Genomic DNA, 14,422 nt, shown 5'->3' with positions numbered 1-14,422 from the left:
TTGATGATGGTCTTTTGAAGGAAATATCGGAAAATGTCATTAAAGAAAGACATGGGCGAGCTAAGCCTTATTTTACATGTTGTTATCAGAGGGGATCTCCTAGTAGGAGAAAAGAAGTTAATAACTTAAGATATGTTACCCATTATAACACTAAAACTAATGGAGTTATCAGTATTGTATGAACCACAAAAATGGGAAGGTCAGCGATGAAAAAACAAGCACTTTATTAAAATAAAAAAATTCTCTAGCACTTCGGCTGTAACATGCCTTTTACAGACAAATTGATAAATATTTTGCCAGAACTGACTAAATTTGTAGGTGAGAAACCAGAGTTTGCTGACAAGAAATTTTAAAGTCTCAAACAGAAGTTGTATTATAAGGAAATGAATATTAAGAAACCAGAAATTTTGCATGTTTTAAATTAAGCGTTGAGAAAGGGAAGTGTCCCAAAAACTCTCCTTGCTATTTTGTTGTATTTTTTGTTATTTGCAGTATAGTAAAGAATATACGATTTTGGCATTTGAGATCTGGGTTTTGTTTTCTTTTGTTGCTAGACGTTTTTTTAACTGTTGATCTCATCTGCTTATCCCTATCCTTGGGGACTGTGTTGTAAAGATTGAAGGGTGCCTGTACAGTTTTATACATACTGGATAACGGTTGCCAGCATTATTAATACATAATAGTATACCACATATATAAGGCAAATTTGTCAAATAATTTTCATTTACATTCTGTACTGAAGTGCTTTTGCCTGTGTACATTGTTGTTGAAGTGGGTTTTACTCCAATATAGATGACCTCCTGATTATAACTGTACTTTTGTGGCAATAAGTTTATATTATTTTTGCATAATTGTTGACCTAAGTCTTGTAATGCTGTGTTTTGAGGTATCATTTAAGTACCAAAATAGACAGTCATAACATACCAGGATTTACAATCAGAACAAGAGTAGTATGAAAGGGAGATACCCAGATAGTTCCAATAGTACTAAGAGCAACAGGGCTAATACAAAACATAATCACACTTTAATATGCTATCAGTGCATGTGATCCCTGATGAACTGAACAAGGAGGCAACTATTGGCAAACATCAAAGACTGAAGCAGTACTAATCCCATGAATTTTAATCTAGTGGGATTTATTCCTGTCAAGAGAAATTATAAAAAAGGAACCTTTTTCCTTCTGGTTTCTCATGAAAATTGTCCTGGCCCATGGATACTAATATCCTTAATTGCTATGACCAGTGTTTTGTTGTTTTGCATATGTTTGTCTTGATGGTTAAGTAATAACAGAAATGGTCACAAGGAAGAACTTTTTATGCATTCAGGCAGGGTACTTTTCATTTGAAGACCAGGAAGGTGGGTTAATGAAGAGATTCTTTTCAGCCATGATGACCCAGGCCTTTTTGAAGCAAGTAAATAAAGTTGTAATTAATAATAATAATAATAATAATAATAATAATAATAATAATAATAATAATAATAATAATAATAATAGTAGTAGTAATAGTAATACAGGCTGTTTTCAATGAGTATATAAAGTATGCAGACTGAAACTCTAGTGAACAGTATTGTATAACGATAAATGGTTCAGACTAGACTGAAATACTAAAGCGTTAGTTACTAACCTGTTCCAAACTCAACAAATACTTGTGTAGATCTAACCAATATCAAAAAGTAAATAAGTGAATAAATAAAAAGTTGGCTGAATTGAAATCAGGCAAATATAATCATAGGTTCATGGGCTCATTAGAGTTGCAAGGCAGTTGAAAGCACAAGGCCATTTCTGAAGCCTTGCTAGTATGCACCCTTGGGCTTTGCCTCTCTCTTCAAGGAGGGCCAGGTCAGTCATATCAGGGTTGAATTCACATCCAGGCGTCCAGCTCCTTTAAAGATAGCCATTGTGTCACAGTGCTTAAGTTGCAGAGGGAATTAGTTCCAGAGAAGGAGTAGGTGCTGTGTGAGAAATCTATTCCTACTCCTTGTCTTACTTATTTGTTGGAGTAGATTTAGATCTCTGGCCCTGGTAGCAGCCGGTCTGTTTGATTAATGGAGATATAAGAGTTCATGGACTACTGGATCCCTCATAATCCTATAAGCAAGGCACAGCTTGTCCCTAAGGAGTCTATATGAAGCTGAGAAAGGGGTGACGCCTTCAGTCTTTCTTTGTAGCTTAGATCTTTTAATCCCTTGAGCTTTTTGGTTACAAACTTCTGGGGTCTTTTGTATTGCTTGATACGCTTTGTAAGATGCATCCCAAAGGGGGCATTATATTCTGATGGGTCTAATCAGTGCAGATTACAAGGAGGTGAGGACTTCATTTGATCTGAAAGAAATTCCTTTTGCTGTGAACTGTGCAAGGTAAAAGGATTTCCTAATCACTGCTGCAATGTGATGGTCAAATGTGAGGGAGTTGTTCAACCAAGTACCTATGTCTCATGACCTTTTCATTTTGAAGTGGTGTGTTATGTATGCTATAAGTTGGAGGTAGGGACTGCGTACCAAATGTTGCACTTTTTTGGCATTGAGTTTGAGCTCATTTTTAGTACATCAGCTATTGGTAAGAATTGCATGTACATGACAGCTGTGCAGATGTTCTTCATTCCACATTGCTGCAGTCCTAACTATTGGGTAGTCCGCTGTCCAGTCGGCCCGAATACCAAAGTATATGGCTCACGCCGGTCAGGGGGCATTAGACTGACGCCAGTGCGCCAGGGTACTAATGCGCAGGACGCACGCCATATCCTCAGTCTTTTGCCGCATGGTCCGATGCAGAAGCAATTTTGCAGTGCAGGTTGGCGTTCTGAAAGTTTCTGAAGCCAGAGTTTCAGACCGAATCAAAGTTGGCTAAGTACCGCTAGGGAATATTTTGTTTTTTCTTGCCTCAGTATTTAACCGGATGTCAGAAAAGTGAATAACTGTATTTCTTGTGGGAAACACATACCTCATAGGGATTACCATACTTTGTGTATACCTTGTTTAGGGCCTGAGCACGACGTTGTTGGATGCCGCTCTTGTGCTAGATTTAACAAACGCACTATTAAGAGAAGGTTAGACTGTGCCAGGTTAGTGTTTGGGAAGCGTTGTAATTATAAAATGCCGCCGGATGCTCCGACGCCGGCTTCGCTAAAAACGCAAGGACAAAACAGCAAAACCTAGAGTGGAGGAACCGACAGCCCCAGACGCCGGTTCTTTAGAGGGCTCAGTGGAGCCGGAGGTTTTGCCAGGTGTTTCTTTGGAGTCTCAGGGAGAGACTTTACTGTTACAGGATGTATCCTCTCAGGAAGTAGGCCAGGCTGAGGGGGCTTCTCAGGTGGCTGTTCTTCCCTCTCTTCCTAAGGTGGTCAGAGCCTCCCTTCTGTTTCCAAGGCTTCTTTGAGGGGCAGGCCGAGTTTTGCTTCAGTGGGGTTTCTCCTAGTACTTCAGGGTCTTTGCCTAAGAAACATATGCTTAAAATGGCAGAGGATTTGATTACTATGATAAGGGGTTCTATGCCCCCTCCTGATAAGAGGCCTAGGGTGGAGTCTGAGTTTGAGAGTTTTGAGCAATGCTCGAGGCTTCTGAGTTTTCGGATGAAGACTTGCAGGAGTACCCTCCTTATTCTGATTCTGATGTGGATGATTCTACTCCTTCAGCTTCCCTCCTGAGGATTTTTCATTTTCAGACACTCTGCATTCCATGAGGGAGCATTTTAAATGGGAAGGTCAAGATTTCTCTGATTCCAGGAAAAGGCTTAGGGAATTCTTGTTTTTACCCCAGCACAGGCCTTTAGCTATACCTCCTGTTTTGAATGTAGTGGAAGATGTTTTGGGAGGGGCTTCCCTGAATCCTGATTCTTTGCCTCCTGCCCCAGTTAAACCGATAGGTATTATAGGGTGCCTGAAGCTCATAAGTATCTTTTTAAGAGTCCTAGGGCAGACCCGGAAACTATCTCTCAGGGGCCTAAAGGTGTGAAGGCCTCAGTTGTTAAAAATCCTGTCCCTCCTGATAAAGAGGCAAGGGCTTTGGATAGATGGGGAAAGAAAGTGTATACTTCTTCCACTTTAGCCATGAGGGCGTTGAATTGTCAGTTTCACATGTTAAAATATCAGAATTACCTTCTTTCACAGTTGAAATCTAAGGTGGATGCTCTGGCAGAAGGTATTGAGTGTAAAGAGTTGCAGGATTTAGTTCATGTGTCTGAACAAGTGGGTAAACATTCCTTGCAATGTGGTTTTGATGCTGTGCAGGCCTCCTCCAGGGTGGCTGCCACTGGTTCTGTTCTTCGTAGGCACGCCTGGTTGAGAGATCAGAACTTAGCTGAGCATGTTAAGACAAGGATTTTGGATGCTCCTTTACAGTCTGATGTGTTGTTTGGTTCGCCTGTGGAAGCAGTTTTAAAGAAGATGGAGGACAAGGCTAAGTCTATGCAAACTGTTAAGGATTTTTTGCAGGTGCAGCCTCCAAAGTTTAGTAGAAATTGGCCTGCTAAGGGATGGACTTATCCTGCTTATGATTCCCAGTCTAGGGGTAGGTCTAGACGTGGTAGGGCCAGAGCTCAAGGTGCTTTTAGGCCCAGGGCAGGAGTTCACCTGCTCAGACTTCTGGTGAGGGCAGAGGTCAGTCCTTTCGTAAGCAGACCCAATGACCTGCCTTTGCAGCTGCCAGTACCTTCACCTCCGGCGGCACCTCTAGGAGGAAGACTGTCTCTTTTCAAAGAAAATTGGGATTTAATTACCCAAGACAAATGGGTTCTGGATATCATTCACCACGGTTACAGGTTTTATTTCCATACCTTGCCTCCTTTCAAAGGCATGCCAGACATTCCTCCTCTACAAAGACAAGAGGCTCACAAGCAAATTTCTCAGTTACTCCAAATAGGGGCCATTCAGCCGGTTCCTGTGCCAGAAAGGGGCCTAGGATTTTATTCTCGCCTGTTCCTAGTACCAAGAAGGGGAACACGTGGAGACCAATTTTGGATTTATCTATCCTCAACACTTATCTGGACATTCCCAAGTTCAAAATGTTGACGTTACAACAGCTTTTACCTCTGCTGGGCAAGGATCACTGGATGGTAACTTTAGATCTCAAGGAAGCTTACCCTCATGTGCCTATAAGACTAAGTTGCAGAAAGTATCTGCTGAGCTGGAAATTCTCATTATCAGTTCTCTGCATTGCCCTTTGGCTCATCTACTGCCCAGAGTATTCACAAAGGTTCTGGCTCCAGTGATAGCTTACTTCAGGCTAAAAAGGAATTCAAATCTATCCTTACTTGACGATTGCCTGATTCTGGCTCAAGAAAAGAAAGACCTTCTACAGCATTTGGAATATGTCATAGCAGTGCTAAGATGCCTAGGGTATTCTGTGAACGAAATAAAGTCCAGTCTAGTACCCTCTCAAGACATGTGCTTTCTGGGTGTGAGACTGAATACAGCAGCCCAGATGGCCTTTTAACCCCGGACAAACAAAAGAATCTTTCCAGTTACTTCCATCAACTATCTCTTCAGTCCGGGCTGACTGCAAGGACAGTCCTTCAAGCCTTAGGGTTCATGGCATCTTGTATTCTGGTGCTTCCCAATGCCAAACTGCATATGAGGAAGCTACAATGGTATCTCAAAAATGTGTGGACACAGCACTGCCAGGATTTGGACACTGTCATTCAAATAATACCTTGCATTCAAAAGGAATTTTTGTGGTGGGCTCAGGAATGTCACCTAAACAAGGGACTCTCTGTGACCCGGCCAGAGGCGAGTCAAATTCTAACGACAGATGCCTCAGACATTGCTTGGGGAGCTCATCTAAATGGAAAGTGGATACAAGACAAGTGGCCTGCCAGACTACAGCATCTACATATCAACATGAAGGAGATGTTAGCAGTCCAGTTTGCATTAATGGCTTTCAAGGAGTTACTTCTTCCAGGGCAGGTGTTGATTCTAACAGACAACACAACTGTCATGTGGTACATCAACAAACAAGGGGAACACATTCTTACCCATTGTGCAGGCAAGCAATGATTTTATGGGAGACTGCGCTAAGCTTGCAACTAACTCTTCAGGGCAAGGTTTCTGCCGGGAGCACAGAACTCCTTAGCAGATGTGTTAAGCAGACAAATCATGGATCCCCACAGTGGAAACTGGATCTTCATGTATTTCAAAAGTTGACAGTGTCCTGGGAACTCCAGACATAGATCTGATCGCTTCTCCACTAAACCACCAGCTGCCAAAGTTTTGCACAAAGAGGTTTCATCACACAGCTTGGAAAGTGGATGCTCTTTCTTTCAGTTGGAAAAGTCTTCATGTGTATGCGTTTCCACCTCTGCCTCTTCTTCCAAAGGTGCTTCTAAAGGTCAGACAAGACAAGCCAAGGATGATTTTAATAGCTCCAGATTGGCCTCGGCAGCACTGGTACCCATTACTGAGGAGTCTGGTAAAGAAGCCTCCATGGCCTTTACCCTTGATTCCACATCTGTTGTCTCAGAAGGACGGACGCCTGCTCAATGTCAAGCTTCACTCTCTTCATCTAACAGCCTGGCATATTCTGTTTTGAAAGAGAGCAGGTCTCAACTTCCTCAACAAGAAAGTGTAACATGCCTTTTACAGACAAATTGATAAATATTTTGCCAGAACTGACTAAATTTGTAGGTGAGAAACCAGAGTTTGCTTACAAGAAATTTTAAAGTCTCAAACAGAAGTTGTATTATAAGGAAATGAATATTAAGAAACCAGAAATTTTGCATGTTTTAAATTAAGCGTTGAGAAAGGGAAGTGTCCCAAAAACTCTCCTTGCTATTTTGTTGTATTTTTTGTTGTTTGCAGTATATTAAAGAATATACGATTTTGGCATTTGAGATCTGGGTTTTGTTTTCTTTTGTTGCTAGACGTTTTTTTAACTGTTGATCTCATCTGCTTATCCCTATCCTTGGGGACTGTGTTGTAAAGATTGAGGGGTGCCTGTACAGTTTTATACGTACTGGATAACGGTTGCCAGCATTATTAATACATAATAGTATACCACATATATAAGGCAAATTTGTCAAATAATTTTCATTTACATTCTGTACTGAAGTACTTTCGCCTGTGTACATTGTTGTTGAAGTGGGTTTTACTCCAATATAACTGACCTCCTGATTATAACTGTACTTTTGTGGCAATAAGTTTATATTATTTTTGCTTAATTGTTGACCTAAGTCTTGTAATGCTGTGTTTTGAGGTATCATTTAAGTACCAAAATAGACAGTCATAACATACCAGGATTTACAATCAGAACAAGAGTAGTATGAAAGGGAGATACCCAGATAGTTCCTATAGTACTAAGAGCAACAGGGCTAATACAAAACATAATCACACTTTAATATGCTATCAGTGCATGTGATCCCTGATGAACTGAACAAGGAGGCAACTATTGGCAAACATCAAAGACTGAAGCAGTACTAATCCCATGAATTTTAATCTAGTGGGATTTATTCCTGTCAAGAGAAATTATAAAAAAGGAACCTTTTTCCTTCTGGTTTCTCATGAAAATTGTCCTGGCCCATGGATACTAATATCCTTAATTGCTATGACCAGTGTTTTGTTGTTTTGCATATGTTTGTCTTGATGGTTAAGAAATAACAGAAATGGTCACAAGGAAGAACTTTTTATGCATTCAGGCAGGGTCCTTTTCATTTGAAGACCAGGAAGGTGGGTTAATGAAGAGATTCTTTTCAGCCATGATGACCCAGGCCTGTTTGAAGCAAGTAAATAAAGTTGTAATTAATAATAATAATAATAATAATAATAATAATAATAATAATAATAATAACAATAATAATAATAATAATAATAATAATAATAATAACAATAATAATAGTAGTAATAGTAATACAGGCTGTTTTCAATGAGTATATAAAGTATGCAGACTGGAACTCTAGTGAACAGTATTGTATAACAATAAATGGTTCAGACTAGACTGAAATACTAAAGCGTTAGTTACTAACCTGTTCCAAACTCAACAAATACTTGTGTAGATCTACCCAATATCAAAAAGTAAATAAGTGAATAAATAAAAAGTTGGCTGAATTGAAATCAGGCAAATATAATCATAGGTTCATGGGCTCATTAGAGTTGCAAGGCAGTTGAAAGCACAAGGCCATTTCTGAAGCCTTGCTAGTATGCACCCTTGGGCTTTGCCTCTCTCTTCAAGGAGGGCCAGGTCAGTCATATCAGGGTTGAATTCACATCCAGGCGTCCAGCTCCTTTAAAGATAGCCATTGTGTCACAGTGCTTAAGTTGCAGAGGGAATTAGTTCCAGAGAAGGAGTAGGTGCTGTGTGAGAAATCTATTCCTACTCCTTGTCTTATTTATTTGTTGGAGTAGATTTAGATCTCTGGCCCTGGTAGCAGCTGGTCTGTTTGATTAATGGAGATATAAGAGTTCATGGACTACTGGATCCCTCATAATCCTATAAGCAAGGCACAGCTTGTCCCTAAGGAGTCTATATGAAGCTGAGAAAGGGGTGACGCCTTCAGTCTTTCTTTGTAGCTTAGATCTTTTAATCCCTTGAGCTTTTTGGTTACAAACTTCTGGGGTCTTTTGTATTGCTTGATACACTTTGTAAGATGCATCCCAAAGGGGGCATTATATTCTGATGGGTCTAATCAGTGCATATTACAAAGAGGTGAGGACTTCATTTGATCTGAAAGAAATGCCTTTTGCTGTGAACTGTGCAAGGTAAAAGGATTTCCTAATCACTGCTGCAATGTGATGGTCAAATGTGAGGGAGTTGTTCAACCAAGTACCTATGTCTCATGACCTTTTCATTTTGAAGTGGTGTGTTATGTATGCTATAAGTTGGAGGTAGGGACTGCGTACCAAATGCTACAATGTTGCACTTTTTTGGCATTGAGTTTGAGCTCATTTTTAGTACATCAGCTATTGGTAAGAATTGCATGTACATGACAGCTGTGCAGTTCTCACCACTGCAGACTAGTAGTCTGTGTTAATGACTCTGTATTGTGATGTGGTTTCAGTCCTCAGTAGTGCTGCCTGCTTCTGTTTTATCCTTGGATATGAACTTAAAAACAAGCAAAGCATAATTTATGGTACTGCCAATGTTGTACAAGTCTGAAAGCAAACATTACACTTTTTAATTTTGCTTGTTCATTTGTCATTGAATTAAATCTCCTTGGAAGTGCCACTTATTTTAAAATACTTAGCACCTCCCCCAACCCAGCAATACTAACTGCTATTTAGTTTTCAAACAGTAAAATCCTAATGAGGTCCATTATCTGTGCATAAAAATTCAATGTGCAATTTGAAGGTAAACTTGTAGTTTGGACGGTCTCCATGTCCATTAGCCAGCAAAGGCATTTTATTTATGTTGTAATAAATACAACTAAAGTATTGTGCACACGAGCGGCTGATGGAAGGACAGCCCCGTACAAGATTAATTAGGGAGAGACATGGCTATAGAGTAAGTAGGCACAATGACCTGCAGAAGATGGTCTTCCTTCTACTGGAAGAAAAGAGTGCAAGGGATAAATGTAGCTGAACAGTTTAAACAGTGGCCATTGTGATGACTTCTGTTAAGCACTTTTTGTCACAGAAAGTTGTCTTTCCTAAAGAAATGTTATATTGTTGAACCATTAGTGTCTTTTTTTTAATTGGAATGTATAAATTTATTAACTGGGTAAGTCATCTGGGTGTCCTGGACCCTTTTTAGCCATGCTGTGGGTTACCAGAGCAAGGGTAAATGCAGTATATGTAGACACTTTATAATTGTTAGTCATCCAATGTGTTTGTAGAAGGTGGGAAGAAACTGGAATACCTGGGGAAATCCTATGCTACCAATGGAAGATCATGCAAACTCCACACAAACCGTAACCAGAATTCAGGATTGAATCCTAGAACTTGGAGTGTCTATATGTCAGAGGCTTAATAAGGGACTTCCCAAAGGAGCATTGAAGTCTGATTTGTTTAATCAGTGTGTGGAGTACAAGTAGCGGAGTCCTTGGCTCCAATTTATAGCATTAAGTAACTGCAAACAAAAAAAAAAGGGCATGAAATACTTGGGTGGGTAACTCCCTCACGTTTGGCCATCCCAGTGGTTAGGAAGTCATTTTAGTTTGCACAGCTTTTTTTAGGCAATTTTCAAACAGAATTTCCAAGATGGATGCTCTGAAATGGCATCTCCTCTAACATGGAGTTGTTGATTAGAGGTTAGGTAAATATTTCTATGCAATTCAATGAAAAGCCATACCAGGCACATCTTATTTGCAAAATGGAAGTATTTGGGACTGCTATCCCCACTTTCCACAGAATGTATAGTGCTTGTTCACCTAACTTGCATGCTTATTTTGCTCGTTACCAGATAACAGGTGCAGACGTTATTCCACTGCAAAGTGTTTGGCTAAGACTGACCTCCAGGAGAAACACAAACATTTGCTGTGTCACTTACTGTCTTGTGTAGTTTTTTATTCAAGAACTACATTTAATACAAGCTAAAGTAAACGTGTATTAATGAGCTGACAACAGCATTGCTGGTTAGAATCACTTGTATATTACCAACTTCAGCAGATAGAAATCCACACGAATGTTCTAGAAATTAACTGCATTGAAGTTAGTTTAACATGGATTCTGTCTGTTGTTAATTTGCTTGCAACTTGAGCATCTTTTTGATACACAACTTTATTTTATTTTATTTGTTGAAATTGGCTTATTTTTAGGAATGTGTGCTCAAAACAGAAAAAAAAATGTGTCTCAAAGACAAGAGCTCTTAACGGTTTTAGAAATTGTAGACTGCAACCATATCCCTTAACATCAGTTAATTTTTATTTGTCTACAGTCCCTGTCAAAGGTGTCATTTGGAAAAAAATACTTAATAATTTTTTTAACAAGGAGCAATTTTTATTGGAATTGAAATGCTTGTTTCTGTTGCAAGTAATATAAACTGTATAGTCCTCATGCATGCTTCACTTTTTTGCCCTGGCAGTTTTCTTTCCTATGGGGAAGGATTCCTGTGATTTATTACTGACCCAGCATATCATTCAACAAAACTCATTTATTAACACAGGGAAGCATCTGATATCGCAGCCCTCCATCACCCATAAAGTTATCCCTAGCTCTGTTGCTGCACATTCAGTGTAATGCACAGTGATTATCATACTACTTTTCTTACCATTTTTTGTATACTGTCCACTATAAACACTATTAACCGTCATTGTTATCAGCTACTACCCCTTGTTATAAGGGTACTGCGGCTGATTGTGTTACTCTGTTTGGCCAGAAAAGAGAGGGCCAGTGGTGCGATCAATTGGAGCTTTCTAATGCTATGTGGTTTACATGAGGATTTATGTTGTCTTTTTGGTGGATTCTTGTTAGTTTCTTCAATGTACTGTATTGCAGATGTAGTTCCTTTTATGTTTGCTACTTAAAAAAATGAGAAGGCTGAAACAGTTTTAATACTGCAAACAGTTTTAGCACATTTATTGTTCCTTTCTTGTTCTGCAGCAACATCATTGCAGATATGAAAGTTGGAAAGCACCCTGGGAACCGAGCTGCGGGAAGGGCAGCCAACCAGATTCAATTTGATGATGATGGGCGAGGCTACAATCTTGAAAAAGGTGTTCGTGAAATTAATGGCATCAGAAGACGGTACTTAAGCTTTATTTATTCAGTTGTATTCTGCTGGTGTTTGTGTTACAGTACATTGCAAACTAAACAGTGTAGTATGTGTATTATCAATGTGGTGATAAAGCCTAGCATAGCAAACTATTTGCCGCAAGGTGATCTATCCTTTTGCCTCTGTTGGGTGTCAGAATTGCAGGAGCTAACTCTACCTTTATCAGGATGGCCTAGCAATCCGTCACACTTCCTCACCCTCCCCGGCCATTCCTTCAGCTGTGGAGCTGACTCTGGCATTTGTCCTTTGTATGCTCATCCTCATAATCATCAACTGAGTGCCAGCCACTCATCCATAGCCAAGCATAGGAGAGGTTCCCCTCACCTTTTTAATTTCTTAGTCTTTTGGATTTCCTAATACCATGATGGGAATGGACTCCATTACTAAATCAAATTATGATTAAAGTTCATGAAATTAGTACTGTTTCAATCTTTGCTGTTAGACAGAAGTGCTCCTCACAGCACCTGCAGTGTGCCCAGTTATGACTCCTGCAATTTGTACAGATTACATGTATTGGTGACATATCCAAGTACGATTGTAAATTATTTTTTATAAGACCTGTTGCTTCTACTACTGTTGGAACTGTCTGGGTATCCTTCCTTCCACATTGCCCTTATTCCTGCCTGCAAATCCTGGTATTTTCTTACTTTGTGTCCTTCTCTACACAAGATACTGTAGTCACTGGGTGAAGCTATTTCAATTATCAGTGCTACTTTTGTCTTCTTTTCATGGACCACTACATCTGGTTTTCTCACATCTATTTTTTGAATTGTTGGTCATGAGTGTTGCCATGTAATATAAACCTCTATGCCCTTTATTATAGACTCGGGGACACTAATTTCTGAGGTTGATATAAATAACCAGTTCTCTGTTCACTATGTCTCCCCTCGATGAACCAGACCTTTGAGACATCACCATACTCTTGATGTTCTATAATGACTGGCCTGTGGACCACTTTACCTTTTCTTCAAAAAAAAAAAAAAAAAAAACATTGAGTGTCTAGTAGTCTAGTAGAGAGGATGAGCCAGAGTCTTGGATCATCCCACAATAATGCTTGTGCTCTGGGATGCTATGTTTGTACCCTGGAAGCATACTGATACAATTTTCAAAGCTTCCAAGAAGGCAGATGACCCTTATCACCTAATAAGGAGTTTAAAGACTTGGAAAGGATGTGGAAGAGTTTCTCCTGTGCCCCATTGGGCTTAGATCTGTCAACTTTTTAGCTTCTGTCTACAACTGCCAAATCTCCCTGCTGGATCAGACACTGTAAAAGATGTAGCAGATTCTGACTTCATTGAGGGAGATGGTAAAACTTTTACCTTGGCCTGTTGAGTAAAGTTCCACATAATATACTTGGATTTTGACTTTGTTGATGCTGTATCCAAAATAGCTGTCTTGAGTGCATGTTTGTGCTGGATGGCAAGGCTTATACCCTCCTCTTTGTAGACTGAGCTTGTTCAGCTTGTGTTAGACACTCTAAGGTGTGTTTTACTTTGGACATGCCTCTTAAGTTTTGGTTGAGGATCTCTGAACAAGAATGTGTGTCCTTACCATTTTGAATGCTTCTCTGCCCTAGTTTTTCTTCACATCATCTTCCAGAATGAACCAACCCACGAAGGAGGAAGATGAAGCCCTCTTGCAGGCTAGTGAGGATTGCCAAGCATCAGACATTTGTTTTACTTCACTAGCTTTGCTGTCTAGATCTCCTAGTACATGAACTCCAGTTGGAGTTCTGACTACAGTCCAGGACTGTCTTTGGGAGGGGAGGACAGATGTCCTTCCATATCACTGTTGCAGCATTCTTCACCTAATGGATCTCCTGCCAAGGATAGCCCATTGTCTGGCCAGTATATCAAAGCCTTCAGCTCTTATAGGTGCCATACTTCACACGTATGCTCCCCACACGCAATGTAGGTCATAAAGGTGATGTATGGACGCAGTTACTCAACACTTCTTTGCCACTAATCCGAACACTATTACTGAACATCAGTCTAAACACCCTTCTGCTGTGCTGGTTGCCTAGCCACGTTTTCAAATAAGTGCCATGTTGGGGTTGTTTCTTCTCTTCCTGTTATTGTTGTTCATGTCATCCAGAAAGGGAAAATATCAGTGTGAGAGTCAGATTCCCCATAAAGACTGTCACAACCTTTTTTTTTGTGCTTCCCGTGCTCATATTCAGTGTTCTAACTGCCAGGCGTTTGTGCCTAAGACTCTATGTAGTTGCCTGTCCTCTTTGTCCATATAGCAGGAGAATCATCGTCTTAGGTTGTTGGCTCAGGCTGCAATGGCAGAATCCTCCCATCCCGATGGCCAGTTGTCTGCCAAGAAGGCTAAAAAGGTAGGCCTGATGTTGCTGCTGTCCAGCCTTTCCTGGATGTCTCTTTCGGCTGGTGAAAGCCTGGAAGACCATCCAGTCCTTGCTTTGGATTCCTCTGCCGCACCCCATCTGATGCCAGCATGGATCTGGCTTCTTGCACATCCTGGGATTTCAGATGTCTCTGCCTGATGTTGAGGAGGAACTGTGGCTGATTATATTTTTGGGTGACCTGCTTATTCAGGCTTTTGTCCCCTGAGGTTCTACTTCAGGACCTCCAGTTTACTGTTTCCCTGTTGCAAAGCCTGGGCATCACCATAAAATTTCAAAACTCGGTCCTAATTCCTTCTTGGGGTCATGTTTTTCTTGGCTGTACGATCCAGACCATTTTCATGCTGGTATTGCTGCCTTCTGCCAAGGCTCTGTCTCGGATTGTTTTTTTCTGGTCTCTTCTTCCTCTGGCTTCAGTCACAG

The 14,422-nt window shown here is 40.3% G+C and overlaps 1 protein-coding gene across 1 annotated transcript in view; it reads left to right on the top strand.

Annotated features, from left to right (window-relative positions):
* The window catches only part of MRPS31 (mitochondrial ribosomal protein S31), a 621,425-nt gene that overhangs the window by 266,856 nt on the left and 340,147 nt on the right, over nucleotides 1-14,422 (top strand). The window contains exon 4 of the mRNA XM_044072042.1: nucleotides 11,463-11,606. Coding sequence (XP_043927977.1) covers nucleotides 11,463-11,606 — 144 coding nt within the window. The remainder of the gene's footprint in view (nucleotides 1-11,462; nucleotides 11,607-14,422) is intronic.

This window comes from Protopterus annectens, chromosome 5.part0 (genome assembly GCF_019279795.1).
Source record: "Protopterus annectens isolate FY-2018-M chromosome 5.part0, PAN1.0, whole genome shotgun sequence".
In the NCBI taxonomy this organism is placed as follows: Eukaryota; Metazoa; Chordata; order Ceratodontiformes; family Protopteridae; genus Protopterus; species Protopterus annectens.
Note: the sequence above shows the minus strand (reverse complement) of the source record. Positions and strands in the feature narration are given on the sequence as shown.